At 41.0% G+C, this 19,837-nt stretch overlaps 1 protein-coding gene across 4 annotated transcripts in view; it reads right to left on the reverse strand.

Moving 5' to 3' along the window:
• Nucleotides 1-1,416: 1,416 nt before the first annotated feature.
• The window catches only part of L3MBTL3 (l(3)mbt-like 3 (Drosophila)), a 109,254-nt gene continuing 90,833 nt past the window's right edge, over nt 1,417-19,837 (reverse strand). For all 4 annotated transcript variants that reach the window (XM_014942634.1, XM_014942635.1, XM_014942632.1 and 1 more), the window contains exons 17-22: nt 15,325-15,471; nt 13,169-13,333; nt 10,648-10,739; nt 6,639-6,802; nt 5,544-5,606; nt 1,417-3,260 (exon numbers count right to left, since the gene is read on the reverse strand). In XM_014942634.1, the coding sequence (XP_014798120.1) occupies nt 3,117-3,260; nt 5,544-5,606; nt 6,639-6,802; nt 10,648-10,739; nt 13,169-13,333; nt 15,325-15,471 (775 nt within the window). In that variant the 3' untranslated portion in view covers nt 1,417-3,116. The remainder of the gene's footprint in view (nt 3,261-5,543; nt 5,607-6,638; nt 6,803-10,647; nt 10,740-13,168; nt 13,334-15,324; nt 15,472-19,837) is intronic.

Consider the following 19,837-nt stretch of genomic DNA (forward strand, 5'->3'; position numbering starts at 1 on the left):
TGGGACCTCCTCCCATGGGATACAAAAGTAAGGATTATGCATGTCCTTGCTGTTGAGGGAGCTGTACAAATAAAAAGCTCTGTATCATTTAAGTGAGATTAATTCTACATCTTGCAAACGGTACTAATTTAAGCCCTTTTTCTTAAATCACACAGCACTTTGTAAATAGGTGGATAAAAATTCAGGGAGCTGCTCACATCCTCACGGCATCTCTGCCGAGCAGCAGATCTCTTCACGGGTTCCCAGTGTAGGCTACAAACCTGGCACATCAGAGAGATAGAGGGAAAATCAAACTACATGGAAGGACAGAAGGAAAGGAAACAGAAGAATATGGCATTTTACTGACCTGCATGTGGCATTTTACTGACCTGCACGGGCAACTTCAGCTGCTGCCAGTGACAAAATCCAGCAAAAAAGGGATTTTGATTGTGGCAGCCTCAGAAGTAAGTGTTTAGGGAGAGGGCAGGTGGCAGAAGCCAAGCAGCATTTGTGGTCACCACTGTTCTTCCAACACTCAAAACACACAGCTTTGAAGACCACAGAGGCTTTGCTGAGACCTGGCTGGGCAGGGGTGACTCCAAGGCAGAGATTTAAGGGGGAGATCCTGCAGCACAAGGGGAAATCGCTGCATTTAATGGCCAGACTCTCTCCCTAGAGCCTTGGGGTGTTTCATGTGGCTCCCACAGCAATCAGGGGACAACCTTTACTGGGCTACCTCCAGCACAAGATACAAAACGATACCAACTTCAAAGATTTTAAAGATTCAGTGCGTCCCCTGAGCGTTCTCAGTTTGAGTTAATTTCCTGGGTGTAGTTTTTGTAGCAGAGGTGGCTACACCTCTGGGACCTCCTCCCATGGGATACAAAAGTAAGGATTATGCATGTCCTTGCTGTTGAGGGAGCTGTACAAATAAAAAGCTCTGTATCATTTAAGTGAGATTAATTCTACATCTTGCAAACGGTACTAATTTAAGCCCTTTTTCTTAAATCACACAGCACTTTGTAAATAGGTGGATAAAAATTCAGGGAGCTGCTCACATCCTCACGGCATCTCTGCCGAGCAGCAGATCTCTTCACGGGTTCCCAGTGTAGGCTACAAACCTGGCACATCAGAGAGATAGAGGGAAAATCAAACTACATGGAAGGACAGAAGGAAAGGAAACAGAAGAATATGGCATTTTACTGACCTGCCTGGGCAACTTCAGCTGCTGCCAGTGACAAAACCTGGCAAAAAACGGGATTTTGATTGTGACAGGCTTAGAAGTAAGTGTTTAGGGAGAGGGCAGGTGGCAGAAGCCAAGTTGCTGTTTTAAACTCACAGCCACAGGGAGCTCTGGTGAGGAATTACCCCACACCACCCCCAGGAACAGCCGGGTTGATCCCAGAATCCTGGGCACACACAAAGGGAACAGACGGCTCCAGCTCAGGTTTTATTTGTATCGTAGTACAAGAAGAGTGCAATTTGAATGTACAAATATCGAACAAAAATGTAAAAAATATCATTTACGCAATGCTATGGAAGGAAATTAACAGCTCAAATGCAACTTAACTTCACACCGACCCTGTTTCACCTCGTGTCACTGCAGTCACCTACGGGATGGGACACGGAGAGCACTTCAAACCTGAAGGAGCTCCAGCCACGGAACAACCCAGAATTTTTACATGGGAAGATGTAAAAATTCCCCCAGCTCTGTGCAACGGGAATGCTCTGTTTGTTCTCAGCTCTCAACTGCCCACCACGGCGCTGAGAAGAAAAGAAGGGCTGCCAAGAACCTCCAGCCAACTCTTCCCTCTCTTCTTGCAAAAAGCAACGTTCTCCACCAGTCCCCAGCACACAGGCAGCCAGGCTTCCTCCCATTTAAAGTGCATCTGGTTTACACCTTCCGTATATCTACCAAGTGCAACGACTTTCCCTGACAAATGGTTAGAAAAATCCTCCAAGGGAGAAGGCTGCCTCACCCAAGTACCTGCTGGTGGCATCTCCAGCCTGCTAATGACCTTAGGTATCCTTTTCCTCTGTGCTGTCTTCCCCCCTATGCCTTATTCATTTATAAATCACACTTTCCAACTGGAAGTGGTGGGTGAAATAGTTCTCCCACCATGGGGAAAACAAACCTAGGTGGAATAAGAAGCCAGAGCAGCAGTCCCAGCTTTAGCACACTTTTTCTCCACACCTGTGGTTACTCTACTGGAGACTGGAATGTGCAGACATGGATGAATATACTTCCTTTTTTTTTTTGCTAATATCCTTACCTCAAAATACACGTGTTATCCTTCGTGTGCAGAAGGAAGGTAGCAGACTCCCACGTCAAAGGCTGGGACTCTATTGTGCAGCATAAACAAAAAGTCTTCTATGAAGTCAAACTTTTTATTTTTCAGTTGCAGCCTTCTCTATACTGGTCTTTTGGTAAAATACATTAAAGATGCTGGTGGAAAAACTCACAGAACGTTTTTGTAACCGTGCAAAAGTAAAAACATTCAGTTATCAAAAAAGCATTATAATTTTCAACCCCAACAAGGTTTGTTTTGTTTTCTTACAAGCAAACAGACAGCTTTATAATCTGTAAAGTTATATGCTATAGCATAAAGTGTCACATATGTAACATTAAGTGTTTCATTTTTAAACTATGGCACAAATAGGAATTAGCCGTAACAGTCTCCTCTGGCTACCTGTAGCCTAATTTTCGGCTAATTGCTTTTTTATTTGGATAGTATGAAGTCAAAGCTCCTGAAAAGTAAAATGGGTACATGAAGTAGGATTCAAGAATTCTTAGAAAATATTAACATTCCCTTCTATAATACAGCATAAATAATGAATGAAGGTTTTCTTGATGCCCAGAGAAAGTCAGAGATCCTAACGACCATCCAGGGAGGATGAGGGCCATTAGTTTGGTAATTAAGACTAGCTGACTCGTTTGTTCCACAGTACCTTCCCAAAAGCTCCAACACTTCCCGGTGTGTACTGGCTCTACTGGAACAGAATTAGTCCACCAGTGCTCAACTGGTTTCTTCCTTTCTGAGAGTCCTTACTCCACAGTTCTAGCAAGTCCTTGTGCTTTGAATAAAAGATGAGCTCCCGTGGAGAAAGCCGCGGCTCCTACGCGTTTTCCATTCTCTTCAGAGTTCATTGTGCGAGTTTTTCTCTGCCGCTTTGAACATCAGAATGGAATTAAAGATTTTTAGGGCTGGTCCCAGTTTAATGCTCATTATTTTGACTATGTCTGATTGGGTCATTAGTAGAAATGCTTCTCCGTCAATTTGCTGGAAAAGAAAAAAAAAAAAAACCACAAAACCACACAGAGCTATTAATAGGTCTGACAGTGCAGCAGTATCGATGTTTCCAGGATAGATGTTTCTGAAAACATGAAAAGATAATTCCCAGCAATTTCAGAGCATGTAAAGGAATGGCTGAACACAAACACTTCCAAACGCTTTCAGGACAGCTTTGATTTCACCCTTTCAGGCAGATCAGCTACTCCAAAAGAACGGCCTGATGATCTTCTTTCTGCTTGAAAGCAACCCTCTGGCTAATTTTTAGGTAACCAGTTCTTATTTCCATACCAGCAGTATCAAGTAAAAGCTACTGAAAAGTAAAATGGGTAAATTAAGTAGGATTTAACTGTACTGCAGCACATGAATGCTTTTTAACATCTTAGCTACTCTTTTTATACAAGCCTCCGTAAGAAAGCTTCTGGATTTCACTCCCAACTACAGAACTGGAACCCCCTTCAGACCACCCCTTTCTGTTCATTAAACAGCAAATTAAAACTCATTTGGTCCCAGATGTAAACAGGGGCCGGGCTCCACAAAACTGCCTCTTTGACACAAGCACAACTTTTCAAAACACTGAGTATTTTTCCTGCCAGCTTTGCAGTGTTGCTATTTTAATAAACGTCACGAGTGGATATTCTCCCACCAGCAGAAGCGCTAAATCCAAGCATGAAGAGCCACAAGGTTCTTGATTCCAAGGGTTTCAACAGGGCCAACACTTCTTGGGTAAACTTCTGGTCACTTATCTATTAATTTTTCAGTGTAACATATGCAGGATAACTAAGCAACTTCAGGTCACTATTAAGTTTTCAGTGTAACATATGCAGGATAACTAAGCCTAAAAGCCAACTGCTGCTAAATCAAGAGCACTGCTTAGGCTTAAAGATACTAATTTGAGATAAAAAACAGTGTAATTAAGTTTCTGTAGGACTTTAAATCAAGAGCGCTGCTTAGGCTTAAAGACACTAATTTGAGATAAAAACAGTGTAATTAAGTTTCTGTAGGACTAGAAGACAAGCTTTCTGAATCAGAGAGGCTGCAGAGGAAGCCTGCAAGGTACATCCCAGCACTGTACGTCGAGGAACAGTGTGGTGAGAACAGCATCACGCAGCCACCACAAGCACTTTCTACTCATTCTGTTGTAGTAAAATTGGTATTAACTTGAAAAATGAAATGTAACATGTAATCGAAGCAACCAGAGGAACCTGCCACTGCTGCTAAACGTCATCTATACAGCCCCAACAATATTTCATTAATTATAGAGAAATAGTAACTAGACATGATTTACCTAAGATTGAATTAAGCAACTACTAGACAAAGTAGCTGCATTAATAAGCAGGATATTTCTATCAAGAGGGTGATGAACTGTCAGCCTGGTCAGCAAACCAAGAAAACCACCTGGAACTGAGGAACCTGCCACTGCTGCTAAACGTCATCTATACAGCCCCAACAATATTTCATTAATTATAGAGAAATAGTAACTAGACATGATTTACCTAAGATTGAATTAAGCAACTACTAGACAAAGTAGCTGCATTAATAAGCAGGATATTTCTATCAAGAGGGTGATGAACTGTCAGCCTGGTCAGCAAACCAAGAAAACCACCTGGAACTGCCAAGATTAGAGGAGAAGTAGGTAAAAGGTAATTTCGGCAGGGAGAGATCACGACCACTGACCCATTGACTCTTGGCACAACAATCTTTTCAGACAGCAGAAATGCAGGCCTGACATGGTCACAAAGTGAGTATACGCTCCTTGGAACCTCATCAGATGCCTTCAGATCTTCTCACTTCCCACTCCCTCAAATCACTTTCCTGAACTGGCTGTATGGGGAGGAAGGGCATCAAGGACTAAGTGCAATCAGACAAGATGCAAAAAGTTTTACCAGGTGGTTACCTTGAACCACTGCTCTGCTTTATTTTACTTATTAACACCCTGCAGAACTAAAAGAACATACTTACAAATTTCCTCAAAGCATATTAAGAGGGAGCAGTAGTAAATCATGAAGTTCCTCCTCTTCTATTTTAGGTTCTAAGCAATTTCAGTTGCAGTAACAAAGCTAGAGAAGCTCGAGAGACCAGGCTGACACTTGCTAGTTTTATCTTCTTTACTTCCCTCCCACTCCATGACCTGCAAACCAACCTAATCTCCCATACATTTGTGTCTGAATTCAAAAATATACTCCATCCTACTACTTCGTATGTATTTTTAATAAAATTAATCTCTTCACCAACTTCCATACTCCGTGTCTTTTTGAAATAAAATTCACCCACCTCATCTTTAAACACCTTGCCATGTTCTTCGCATCCTGGTAAACTCCGTATAAATTCAGAGACCTGTCACCAAAGTGTAAAACAAAAGATTTAGTAAGACTACTGTTTTCTCAAAGAAGTCTTAAAGGCTGACAATGACTGAAGTTTTTTAGCTATTGCTTTTCCAGCCTCATATTAGGTATTTCACCTTCTCTAAGTGGGTGGGATCACGCAGCTGTGTGTTTAAGGACAGGATTCACAAAATCTGCAAACTGAAAGATCACATGCCACTCCTGTCCACAGGACATCTAAGAGTGGGATATGGCTACTCCCTCAAAATAATAGGTTATTCTCAGGTTATTGTATCCACGCGGAACCCAGAACCATGAACCTTCTCTTGGTGAATCATTTCTCAGGAACCAAAACGGTGCCTTCCTCTTCTTTATTCTTTACACAGAGATTACCAAATCTTTTTCAAAACTTTTTCAAAGTTCATGCTTGTCTTTTTCTCTGATTAGAGGAGACCTGAGTGTCCCAGCTGCAGAAAACTGCCTTAATTATAGGTACTTCTGAAAGTAAAGCAGGGACTAGACCCTGTCTGTTCATGTGTTGTTACATACTTGAACAGTGATGGGGCTCTAACCTTGAAATCAGGTGTCATGGCCTGGCCATGTGCACCCCGTTCCTCTCTGCACTATGTTCTAACCCCCAAGACCAGGGTGCCACCTCCAAACCATGCACCAGGAATAGCTCCTTGGTCCATGCTGACCCCTAAATCATTCTTCCAAAATGTTTGTGTGGGTACTAAATGTTACTAGCGCAGACCTCAAGCATTCAATCTGCCACATACATTTAGCATTTTTCTTTCCTTTTTTAAGCCCAATGAATATATATGCAGACATATATATTTATCTCTATCTATACAGGTATGAATCAATACTTATTGCTTCTAGGGCTGGATGGCAGCTGAACAGGGGTTTTGGGGACTGTAACATTAGGTCAGGCTGACTCTAATCCTCTGCGTTATTGTTCATTTATGGGCTTAATTTAAAGCTCTGAATCAACCAAACCTTCAAGGGAGCTGGTGGTGAGACAGAAGATACAGGGGAGACCTACCTCATCCGTGCTCCACTTGGAAACTTTACTGGCTGGGATCCCGGCTACGCTTGGAAGGAGCTTGCTCTGCTGTTCCCAGCGCAAGGGCAGGCCAGGGATTTGCAGCTTGGAAGACACAAGAACTGGTTGAGAAAGAAGCCTCTGTGTGTTGGGTTCTTCAACGTCTTCAACAACAGGAAGCAACAAACAAGCATTAAATCAGTGATGAGATCAGTCACAGTGAAAGCACACTCATTTCTATTGATATATACGGGTCTCCTTATGAGCTGTACAGTTTTGCCTTTACAGAACCAGAGGTGAGGGGTGAGGGGTCTGGAGCACAAGTCTTAAGAGGAGAGGCTGAGGGAGCTGGGGTTATTCAGCCTGGAAAAGAGGAGGCTGAGGGGAGACCTTATTGCTCTCTCCAACTCCCTGAAAGGAGGGTGTAGAGAGATGGGGGTCGGTCTCTTCTCCCAAGTCACAGGCGACAGGACGAGAGGAAATGGCCTCAAGTTGCCCCAGGGGAGGTTCAGGCTGGATATTAGGAAAAATTTTTTCACTGAAAGGGTCATCAGCCATTGGAATGGGCTGCCCAGGGAGGTGGTTGAGGCACCATCCCTGGAGGTGTTCAAAAGAGAGGTTGATGTAGTGCTGGGAGGTCTGGTTTAGTGATGGCGATGCTTCTTGTTTGTTGTGTGGGTGTCTATTTTTGTCAGTTAGGTTGACGGTTGGACAAGATGATCTTAGAGGTCCCCTCCAACCCAGAAGATTCTGTGATTCTGTGACCACCATGACTGTTTTTCCACCACTACCTCTGTGATTATACTGGCTCTATATAAATGTAACGACTCTTACATGGAAAAAGTCTCTTCCGACACAACACAATTCTCTGCCAACGTAACTGCTGGCACACCACACTACAGGGCAAATAATTTTAAATATTTTGATACAATAAATCACACCCACATTTAATAGTCGTCGAGTGGTACAAGAACTAACTTAATTCCAGGGCTGAGCTGTTGTAACTCCCCGACAAGCAGAACTGCGCTGCTACAAAATTCCACGTGAATCAGCCGTACAGCTCCAGCCCACACAACATTTATGCCTCATCCATGACAAAATGTTTTTCAGTTCTTCTGAGGAAAACCCACAAGCGTCTGCAAATTCCCTCTTCCCACTTTAACTCAATGTTTTATTTGGAAAAATAACATTTAACTCCTCCGTGCCGCTGTGGGGTCTTTTTTTACAAGGTCGTTTCCCTTTTTATCGCGTTTATCCGTAATGGAAGGGATGAGCTGCCATCCCACCGGCCTTGAAGGTGACGTAGGGATGGGGAGGGGGCCATCAGCCCCGTGCTGCTGTGGTGGCTGCTGTCTGCAGAGCAGCAGCAGTTGCAGATGTGTGTGGGAGGAAGGAGTGAAGAGGATGGCCGCCAATGATGTCAAACCGCGTAAGACATCTACGTTCATTTAGATCCATCGCAAATGCAACAGCAACACGCCTGCTGTGAACTCAGCCCTGAATCCTTCCCAGTTGCTCAGTAAAACTGTAGAAAAAACTTCTGGAATTCATTTCTGAATGGAACAGCCAACAAAGAACCTATGCTTCAAATTCCTTACTAACATGGCTTCATGCAATCCCAAATCCTTGCGCTATTTTTGTTTGGAACGCTCACTTCTATTATAGCTCCACTCTATTTCCATTTTTGGGAAGTTGCTATTATTCACAGTTCTTCCTGCCCTTACTGTTCTAGTTTTCATACGTTTGTGCCCAATAACTAGGGCACAAATTCCTATTATAGATATTTTGCCAGCACAGTGGGACGGTCTAGAATACATAATGTGGCCAATATAGGATGTGATTACACTTGCTTGTATTTTTCTGCTCCTCCAGCTTACATTTTTGTTACTTTCAAGACTTATCCTCATTTTATATCAAAGTCCATTATCATAGAATCATATGGGGTTGGAAGGGACCTCTGGAGATCATCCAGTCCAACCCCCCCGCCAAAGTGGGTCCACCCAGAGCAGGTTGCACAGGAACGTGTCCAGGTGGGGTTTGAATGTCTCCAGAGAAGGAGACTCCACCACCTCTCTGGGCAGCTTGTAATTATCCAGAAGTTTCCTCTTAAGCCATTTATTGTCAGCCCAATGATTAAATTTTCAGCCCTTAATTTTTTTCCTACCATCATACTCTTACTCTTGGAAGTGAGTTCCCTACATGCCTGTTTACACTTCACTGTTGTTCTTCAAATGCTCCTTAGAGCTTCTACTACTACTAAAAATCTCAGTGAGAAAGGAAGGAGCCTTTTAAGGCAACAAGCAATGTAAAGCCTATTTTACTAAATAATGTATCTCTTTTTGTTCCTTGTAATCCCTTCCCCATCCTTATCCCCTGATTTTGTCTTTCTTAAGAGTTGAAAAGACAAGTTTTTAGCTTTTTGTGTTTTCCATTCACAGAGCATGTAATACACTGATACTGTAAAAGAAACAGCACATGACAATACCGTGTGCAGAAAATTCCAAGCAAAAACTGCACTCCATTTTTGCACGTGTGGAAATGTATATAGATATAAGAGCACACGGGTACATGCACAGCGAGTAGCAGCAACGATGGCCAAGGTGACCCATCTATCCCATGTATCTCCATTTGCAACAGTTTACAGGTGTGTCAAATCCTAACAATTCCAGCAGGAAATAAGTTGACTAAGGTGACATAAAGCCAAACTTTGTACTCCATCTATTCACATTACTGCCCCAGAAAGGAATGCAGTGCCTAATGCCTTTGAGGATGCCGGCAAAAAACGCCTCTGCTTCTCAGTTGGTGTTTTCTCTGCCTTACAGGTAAGATGGACAGTAGAGAACTGGTCGAGAAAGTACAGCAAAAGTAGGTTGAAGAATAATAATTGAAGTGACATGCAGAAAAAATAGGGCAATAAGCACAGGTACCAGCAGTCACAGTTCACAAAAGTCAACACAACTGCAATTATTTAAGCTTGAGCTTTCCGTGACCACGATAGCAAGAACTCACTGATCCATTTGCATCCTAAAGATTAAATATTATGGCACATTTAAGCAGTAAATGCACAAGATGATGTGTATAAAAAGAAGATTAAAAGGGTAAATTTGTTAAACAATAACATAAAGTGTTATAGCTTTATAAATCCGATTATGCACAATTCTACACAAACGTATCCTGTAAGCAGAGATTGTTTGTGAAACTTTATCCAAATAGTTCTGCCAAACTCAAAACACTTCACAAAATCAGGCCAGTTTTCTTAGAATAAAAAATAAAGGATGCAGGCAATTTAAAATGCTCCTATCTATTTGATTTCAAATTTTGTTATATAAAGCAAAATCAACATCAAAACCGTATGTTTCCATTCTGCTGAAACAAAATACTTCAAATGACCAAAAATCTCTGGTTTTCTTCAACTTTTTTTCATATGTCAAGTCCTTCAATCACCTAATCCTCTTGGTGGCCTTCTGCTGGACTGTCTCCAGTTTTGCAGTGAAGTGGGAATTTTAGCCATCCCTCTGTAACACTCATGGAAAAGGCAGGGCCCATTCTGCAGATGGGCTGCTGGGAAGCATCACACTCCACAACAGACTGAGCTTGGGTTGAATAAGTCACCTTAAATTTGCATTCTGCCTGTAACGTGTAAATGCTTTAACTTTCTTTCAATACACTTTAAAAACAATAAGCAAACATTATACCTTTACAACTCAGACTGGTTTAATTACCTATTTTTAAAAGTCTGTGGAAAAATATTCTTGAAACAGAACTTTTCCTACCAGTTTTCATTTTGCACTCATCTTTACAACTGTGACAAAGTCCTTGGCAAAGCCTTTGATGATTACAGGAGAAAGAAACACAGTGTTGAAAGTGTTGCTGTCAAGAAGTTTTTGGACACCAATAGTGAATGTGGAAAATATGTCTCAATGCAGTTTCGTGAAGAATTTCAAGGAATATCACGCTCCTTTAGTTCTGCATGTTTTTGTACAAAACAAATGAAGTACTGCCAATTTACCTTTAATTTCATTTGAAATGAGCAGCTTACTTTCTGTCTCCTCTTCTTCACACTCTTTGATCTTTATGGAGTCCTTTGTCTGTAGCACTCCACTGAGGAAAAGAAGATGTTCATTTTTATTAATAACTTATAAAAATCACTAAGCATGATGACAACTCTTGCTAACAATGCTATTAACACACCAGGATTCCCACACAAATGATGTTGTATCATCATAAAATTATAAAAAAAAAAAAAGGAGAGGATGTAATTTCTGACTTACACAGATGGCATGACTACAGACATGAATTCTGCAATGAAGGCCCAAGAGAAGTCTAAACTAAGATCATGTAAATCAGATCAACACACTTGACTTCGTAACTGAAACTGGAAAATACACAAATGAACTTGCTGACATTGTGTGTATATTTATTTCTTTCTGCTTTAAAGAAATTGAGAACACTTTGGCCAATTCTTACTAAACCCTCACAGATGCAGAGCTCTCAGAGATACTAAGTAGATAACTAATATTTTCTACAAATTTCTACAATTAGGCACCAGGCAGAATGATCTTGAAGTCAAGACTACGAAAAAGCCAACTAGATGAACATGCTTTACTATCTACCAGAGAAGCAGCCAACAGGAACCCCTTTACATGTCCCAAATGCAGATAAAAAGCCAAACAAGAGCTACCACCTCATTAGACATCAAGATTAGTTAACCTCAAAACACAAATCCATAGAGTAACAGACCTGATCAATTCAACTGTTTACATTTCTACTATTAAATACAATTTATATATTTAATACTACTTAAAACTATTAGAAACACGTAAGCGTTTGGGAATAAATCAGCTAGGAGCTGCAAGTTCAATATCAACAGAAATATATTTAACACACTATTAATGGTGCAAAATGGATAGAAGAAAATCAGAAAATCCAGCCTTTTTAGTATGGGAAGGCACAAATAATAATGGTATAAGAAGCTGTGCCATCCTCAGAAATATCACCTGCATTTACATACTTAAAAATTCATTTCTTAACCTCCACGAACACGGAAAATTTCTAAAGCTGGGACAAAGTAGTGCAATTAATTCCAAAGCCAAAGTCAATGATTACTGTAATTCAGCATAAGGAAGATCACCAAAACCTCTGAGGAAATATGTATCTTCCTGTTTTCTTCAGGACAATTTCCATAGCAACATACAGCCAGAAATTGTATCTCACTAGTTAAATACAAGTTAGTATCAGGAACTGAAGGTTTGGGGATAGAGGCTGGAAGATAAATTGAATTTTCTTTTAAGAGGCAGTACCATTTCATTCCCAAGCGTGACTGTTCACCTTCCTTAATTGTAAATATTACCAGAATGGAATTCCTATTATAGTGAAATTCTTTTGTTACTCTGAAGATAGTATAAAGATATTTTCAAAATTACACTTTAATATGCTGTAGGCATATCAGTTTTATCCTGAATTTTCACCTCAGGAACATTCCAGAGGGACAGAGTGCATTTTTTACACACATATTTTTGCAAACCAAATTTTTCTAGTAGACCTGTTTGTATGCACCAATACCTCTTGCTAGTTATAAAATTAAAAAAATTAAAATAAAAAAAGAAAACAAAAAAAGAGTAAATGGAACTGGAAATTAGGTGAGTACCACTTAGATTTAACACAACAAAATTAATCTCATGTTTGGCTTCAGATGTGGTTGGTTCCTCAATTAAGGACTTCTATGAAAGAAAAGATTACCTGGAATATGAAGGTCTAGAGAACTGTACTGAAGTCAAACATAATTAAATCCACACTATGAGCTCAGCAGCTGAAGAGCACACAAGTATACACATCTATGTCTTCAATTATGCATGTGTACTTTGAATATACATCTAAAAAGCTCCACTGGGTATTGCAGTAACCAGATGCTCAATATTTTATAACTCTAGCAGTTCGTATGTACCTAATGTTGTGAACACTATTTTCCATGCCTTTTTCAAAGGAAGTTTATTCAACGAAACGTCCTCCCTCCCTGACTATGCTCGATACATAAAGAATGTGGAAACCCGGATGATAAAATGCAGATGGTCATCAGTGTATTCAAACAGCTCAAATACAAACTGCAAAGCCTCTGGGGAGTTCAAAGTTGGCACGAGGCTGTTATTCCCTGCATCAAAATGACTCAATACGGTGAACAGACAGCACACGTTATCAATTATTATCTTTATGAAGGCCTAAAATATTTCTAAATATACAGTAAGATATTTGTACACAGAGGCAGGGAAGAAGCATCCCAACCTCCAATAATTTCTCTGTCTTTTAGAATTTTTCCTCTCCTCTCTGAAATGCATTCCTTATTTCTTAAATCTATTGTGACACTCCCTTCCTCCCTTATTTCTAAACATAAGGACAGCTGAAGAACTTCCATGTCTTCCCCCACTGCTTCCAAGAGTTTTGTAGACAAATCACTGCGCTGCATTGCCTGGTAATCTGCATTTTAAACTGCCCATCTCTGAACAACTCACACTTTGAAAGGAACCGATAGTTACCCAGGCCCCTTCTTTTCTTTCACGTCACATAAGAGGGGGTTCTTGCAAGGAGATTTACTTTCCTCATCTTCCTCCTTCGTTGTTTCTGGTACAGTTTTCCCAGATGATCGATTGTGAGCTGAGGATTTCATACCTCCATGACCAGGGCTGGGGCAGTTTCTGTCGCTGTTAAAAACAAATTAACAAAACGTTTAAAATCGGGAGCACCTGAGTTGTTCAACTTATTTTGTCTGTGGGTAAAGAGTCATCAGGGCAATTGAAGAAACACAAGAATTTTGTTTGTTTTAAGAAATAGAAGTTTCTTACTTGCCACCAACAAAATTGCATACCTGGGACTTTCAGAACTCTCCTCCTCATGAAATCAATTTTTGGCAATTCAACAGGAATTAAACTGGCCTAATGTTATTTTTGATAATAAGCTATCCACTTCAAAAAAGGGGGCTACAGGAGAGATGGGGAGGGACTCTTGATCAGGGAGGGGAGTGATAAACCGAAGGGTAATGGTTTTAAACTGAAAGTGGGGAGTGATAAACCGAGGGGTAACGGTTTTAAACTGAAAGGGGGGAGATTTAGATGAGATCTCTGGAAGAACTTGTTTGGTGTGAGGGTGGTGAGAGCCTGGCCCAGGTTGCCCAGAGAAGCTGTGGCTGCCCCATCCCTGGAGGGGTTCAAGGCCAGGCTGGATGGGGCTTGGAGCAACCTGGGCTGGTGGGAGGTGTCCCTGCCCAGGGCAGGGGGTTGGAACTGGATGATCTTTAAGGTCCCTTCCAACCCAAACCATTCTATGATTCTATGAAATATGTGTAAGAGGAGAGAAGTGTGAAGTATCATTTTCCTCCTGTCCCTTCCCTCTCTTCATACACTGCTGTGGAGTCACGACCCATTCAAAACTTTATGTGGTGTCTTAATTGGGACAATGAAAGAAGTAGCACTTGACACTGCTCCTGCCACAGAGAACACTGCTCACACTGTCACTGGCTTCACTGGGGCACTACCCGGGCTACCTGTCAGAGGGTAATTAAGTCACTTCAGATTTCTACAACCCTAAACTTTGTTTAACCCGCTCTTTGACACCTGAGTATTTTGGTTTTTGAAGCATGAAGCTGAAACTGCCCCCAAGAATGTCATTTAAAATACCATCTATTGAAAATACATGGTCATTACCCCAGTGGGAACTGGAAATCTTCTCTATGACCATTCACATTTTCACATTTACATCACTGTAGCCCTTGAAAAGAATGGAAAGCCTTTCTTCTTTTCCTTTCCTTCTTAAATTCTCTATGTATCCCCACAGCCCAAAATAAGCACAGGAGTCGGCTTTCCTTCTTAAATTCTCTACATATCCCCACAGCCCAAAATAAGCACAGGAGTCGGTGTCCACAATTTCTGATATAAAATCATCATCTTGGTATCACATTCCTTTGTTTTTTCCCACTGCTCCTGCTAGAAGTTTCAGCTGAAGACTTCAGTCACTCTTGCAAAACTCACTCCCAGTCATTCCATTCCCCACCCCCATGATAAAAACAGAATTTATAGTGGCTATTCTTGAAAGACCAACATTAATCTACAGCCACCTCAACAGAATCATAGAATCATAGAATCATAGAATGGTTTGGGTTGGAAGGGACCTTGAAGATCATCCAGTTCCAACCCCCTGCCCTGGGCAGGGACACCTCCCACCAGACCAGGTTGCTCCAAGCCCCATCCAGCCTGGCCTTGAACCCCTCCAGGGATGGGGCAGCCACAGCTTCTCTGGGCAACCTGGGCCAGGCTCTCACCACCCTCATAGTAAAAAATTTCTTCCTGAGATCTATTGGGGCCACCCCAGCAAACAGAAGAAACACAAATAATTTTAAGTGAAACCAACTGGCAAACAATCCATTTTAAATTCCAATTAACCACCATTAGTAGTCTAGACAGTTACACTGAAGATGAAACCAAACTCCTGTTAAATCAGACGTAGTAAAATCAGTATCAGTCTTTGACAGCTCGCTGACCTTTTCGATAAGCACTGATGAAACCATTTCTTCCCTGTAAATGAAAATGCAGATTAACAGGCAAGTCCTTCTGAAACCACTCAGCCATCACACAGCTACAAATTAACACTGAAACAAAGTTCTGCCGTTAGTCAGGGACGTCGCTTCAATTGCAATTACTTGATTACAGGAGAGGTGGGTCTTTCACTTGGTTCCACTTTTCTGCTCCTGGGGATGGGGCTGGCCACGGGCATCTCCCCGCTCAGCCGGTCGGGCAAGAGGCTCTCCTTGTTCAGGTTCATCTCTGAGTACGGGCAGCTGACGGCGCTGGAAGATGAAGAGAAACATCTCCTTATCCTCAGACACTTATTGACTGCACTCAGTTCAAATGAGATAGCATCAGAAAGCAGTTGTCTAGAAGCAGATGCAATCAGTTAACATAAAGATTAGGAAAAAACCACACTAAGTATTCACACTTTAAAATGTTAATAAACCCACTGGTGAAAAACCTCAACCTGAATGTTCTTCCCCTTTCCTTCTGACAGCAACTCATGTAACACAGATTATATTAATTTATATTAAAGCATACATTCTTGAAAACTGCTTGATGAATGACGGCGCTGGAAGATGAAGAGAAACATCTCCTTACTCTCAGAACACTTATTGACTGCACCCAGTTCAAATGAGATGGCATGGAGATTAGAAAAAAACCACAGTGAGTATTCAGACTTTAAAATGTTAATAAACCCACTGGTGAAAAACCTCAACCTGAATGTTCTTCCCATTTCCTTCTGAAAGCAACTCACGTAACACAAATTATATTAATTTATATTAAAGCATACACTCTTGAAAATTGCTTGATGAATATTTAGCCTGATTTCTCATACCTTTAGTAGTATTTTATACGTAATATACAGGATGCCTTTGAACATACCCATCTCTCTCCATCCAAAATCATACCCGCATGGTAATTTTTCCTGCAAATGAGGGTATTTCTATCATGTAATGCCCTCACAGAAGCTGCCTTGCGATGGCACACAGCGTGAGGAATGGCCCACAGCCTCTTAAGCAGCAAATGCCCCATCTTTCCAAATGCCATTTTGAGGTATTGTCTTGGGACGTCGTTTTCCTGTCATTCAGCACCCCCTATTTCACTCCAACTAGAGAGAGGGCACAGCATGAGGAATGGCTCACAGCCTCTTAAGCAGCAAATCCCATTTCTTGGGACATAGCTTTCCTGTCATTCAGGGCCCCCTATTTCACTCCAACTAGAGAGAGAACTTGACACTGTGCTTTGATAGTGACTTGTGAATATGACTCTAACAACTGTTCAAGTCGTACCTCCCACAAGAGGTGGGACAGGGCAGAACAGCAACACAACCAACACAACCAGGATTTTGTCTTTAGAAGAATGCGACGCAAAGTTCAACGGATTAGTCAGGCTGCACACTCACACTTCAAAGACAATATCCCAAATTCTGAAAGGTATACATATGCCACCACAGTGAATAACAGCATACTCAGCTTTCAAATCTGTACTCAACATGACACATTATTTGTGGTTCACGAGCCATGACACCAACTATAATCCAAAATTACACTTTCCTACTCACCTGCATTATTCCAGGGACCAGTGAACAAGTCACTTTGATAGTGACTTGTGAATATGACTCTAACAACTGTTCAAGTCGTACCTCCCACAAGAGGTGGGACAGGGCAGAACAGCAACACAACCAACACAACCAGGATTTTGTCTTTAGAAGAAGGCGACGCAAAGTTCAACGGATTAGTCAGGCTGCACACTCACACTTCAAAGACAATATCCCAAATTCTGAAAGGTATACATATGCCACCACAGTGAATAACAGCATACTCAGCTTTCAAATCTGTACTCAACATGACACATTATTTGTGGTTCACGAGCCATGACACCAACTATAATCCAAAATTACACTTTCCTACTCACCTGCATTATTCCAGGGACCTCTACGGTGGGAAAATGTAAAGAACCCATGCCCTGGATTTTGTTTATTTTTTTTTTTTTCAAGAATATAACTATCTGCCTTTCCATAACCCACTGCAATGTTTATTTGATTCACTGTTACATGCATGATTTTCAAACAGAACTGTCGAATATAAACAAGTCTACCTTGCCAGCCATATGCCCTGCCACCTCCAAATGACAAACACTAAATAGAAAAACAACAGATTTGATTATCACATTTGCTTTACAAAGCACAGAATAACAAAAGGGCTTTTTATTCAAAATATGCCACACATTCTCCTTTTCCTCTAACTGATGAAGCTTTGGATTCACAGTGTGGATGAATCAACTCCTATCACGAGATTGGACCAATATTAGTAATCTAATTCTGGTCTTACCAAGATAAACAAAAACTTGGTGGAAATTTACATTTCTCTCAGCACCAGCATAAAAGGAGAAAATTCCTTCAGGCTACAGAGGCCCCCCATCAGTCAGAGTCAGTCCCTGCTGGGGTTATCGACACTGGAGTCCGACGGCGTGTCTGATTTTATATCAGTTGGTGAAAACCAACTTTGTTTATTTAATCTTCATATAGCTGCACTGAACCTGAATTATGGAGGAAAACCATGCCAGCAGAATGTGATTTCTGCATTTCTAATGAAGATGAGACACCTGCCTCATCCCTGAGATACAGGCACTGAAGTTTTTTGCCATGAGAATCTTTATAGCAGAAGTTTACACAGCAGAATGAGATACAGCCCAATGGGTGGCTGGACTCTAAAGCATGACACTTGAAACAGGGTATTTTTTTGTTAATGAAAAAGTTTTAAAGACAGGGAACAGAATATACAAAGAAAAAAATTAATTTGGAGCATTAAAGTTTTATTTCTTAATTTTTCTTAAGCAGCATTTGGCATTTTCTTTCCGATCTATTTATATACCTCTACTTACATTTCTTTTTCAGCCTATTGTTTTTGTCTGTTTTAGGACTAGCCCCTGCCAAATGTCTCAAAAGAGCAAAAAACAACATGAAGTGAAAGATGGGGAAGAAAAGAGGAATGCCAGGAAAGAGGGGAAGTTGTTTTATACTCTCAATTCTTTACATTGCTGCATCTATATCACAATGATGTCTTTTTTTCCCTTTTCAAATGAACTACAAAATGAAAGATACAGGCTTCTGTTCAGAAAAAACAAGGTTTTAAGGAGCCAATGCTTGTGGGATTTAAATTCTTGCTGTGACAAGCTCATACTACCGTGATGAGATATAGTTATCAGAAACTCAGGAATATATTGGTTAATCTCCACTCTGCCATTGCTGTAAGGCAAAGAACACAATCTTCTTTTGGTTTCCAGTGCTCACAGGGGCGTTGGGAGGCTGAGGGTTTTTAAGCAGTTGGAGCCTTGTCTCAAGGAAACACTAAACACCACTCGTGGTATTTAATTTCCGTTGTGCATTATTAAACAAGCCTTACACCCCAATGAAATCTGACAATACAACTTCATCTCCAGCAGGTCTTCTGTTTACCAACACCATTAATACGTTTTAAATTTTAAAAAAATCAAGAAAAAGGACTCAAAATTCAGTCCTTCGTTAGAATTTGCTTGTTTATATGCCTTTTCCTTTAGTATCTTCTGGAAAAGCAGAAGTTGAATGACAATTTCAGTCAGCAACAGCTGTAACGCTAATAATGCTTTAGAACACTAGACACAGATGAGCTTTTCTTTTTAATTAATTATTCGAGCTGCTGTATCATTTTTTTAAAACCCCTTGATAGTCCTTTGATGTTACTGTTACTTGGGGCAACAAAAGGAACCCTCATGGTTTCCACTGTTGGCTTTGTTTCAACACAACACAGCGTGAATGAACCTGTGTACGAGTGACGGGGCTTCGGGTCAATCACAAAATCCTCCTAAATCTCAGCGCCTCCAGCCTTCAGTTCAGTTTAACTCCTTTACTACAAAGAGTGAAAAATTAATCTTGTTATTGCGACATAATAGAAGAATTTGATTTATACAGGACTGTAAGTTTTAAAGACAACTCATCTCAAGGGCTCAGAAGTCCTGACGCTTCTGTTATTTAATATGAAATCAGGATTTTTAAGTCTTCTGTCAACTTAAACCTGGATTTCTGCTCCAGCTTGCAGTTTGCCTTAGCAAGCTATTTTGAAAATGGCAGAATTTCAGAAGCCAGTTTCCCAAATGATCAGATGTCCCTGACTCGGGGGTACCAAGGTCTGGCAGAGGCACAGGGAGCATGGCAAGGGGCAGAAGCAGCAGCAACAGGTACCCTATTGGAAACCTCTACTCTTCACCTGACAGGGCTGCACATTTTGCAAGTGCTCTTCTATCACGCTCATGATCTATCTCTAGGTAGGATTCCACACACGTCTTTCTTCTCTAAAGATAAAGGGCAGTAGGATAAACCAGGCTACTGGTGGGTGGGCATGGACTTCAGTCTTCCAGATGTCTGGAGATGTTCCTATCTTGTAGTAGTACACAAAGCTTCTGAAGCACAGAGTCCCACTGGATCACTCAGCCTCAGCTCTACACCTAACATCAGAAGGAGAAATAAGCAGGATTCTCTCTTAACCTGAAGAACATTAAGGCAGTACTCTGTTTGGTAAAAGAAAGTTAACACTAAAGTATTTTTTAATGTAGATTATTAGTCTTTATGACTGCGTGGAGTATTTAACCCATGTGAAGCCACAG

The sequence above is a fragment of the Calidris pugnax genome, unplaced genomic scaffold, assembly GCF_001431845.1.
Source record: "Calidris pugnax isolate Ruff unplaced genomic scaffold, ASM143184v1 scaffold86, whole genome shotgun sequence".
Lineage (NCBI taxonomy): Eukaryota > Metazoa > Chordata > Aves > Charadriiformes > Scolopacidae > Calidris > Calidris pugnax.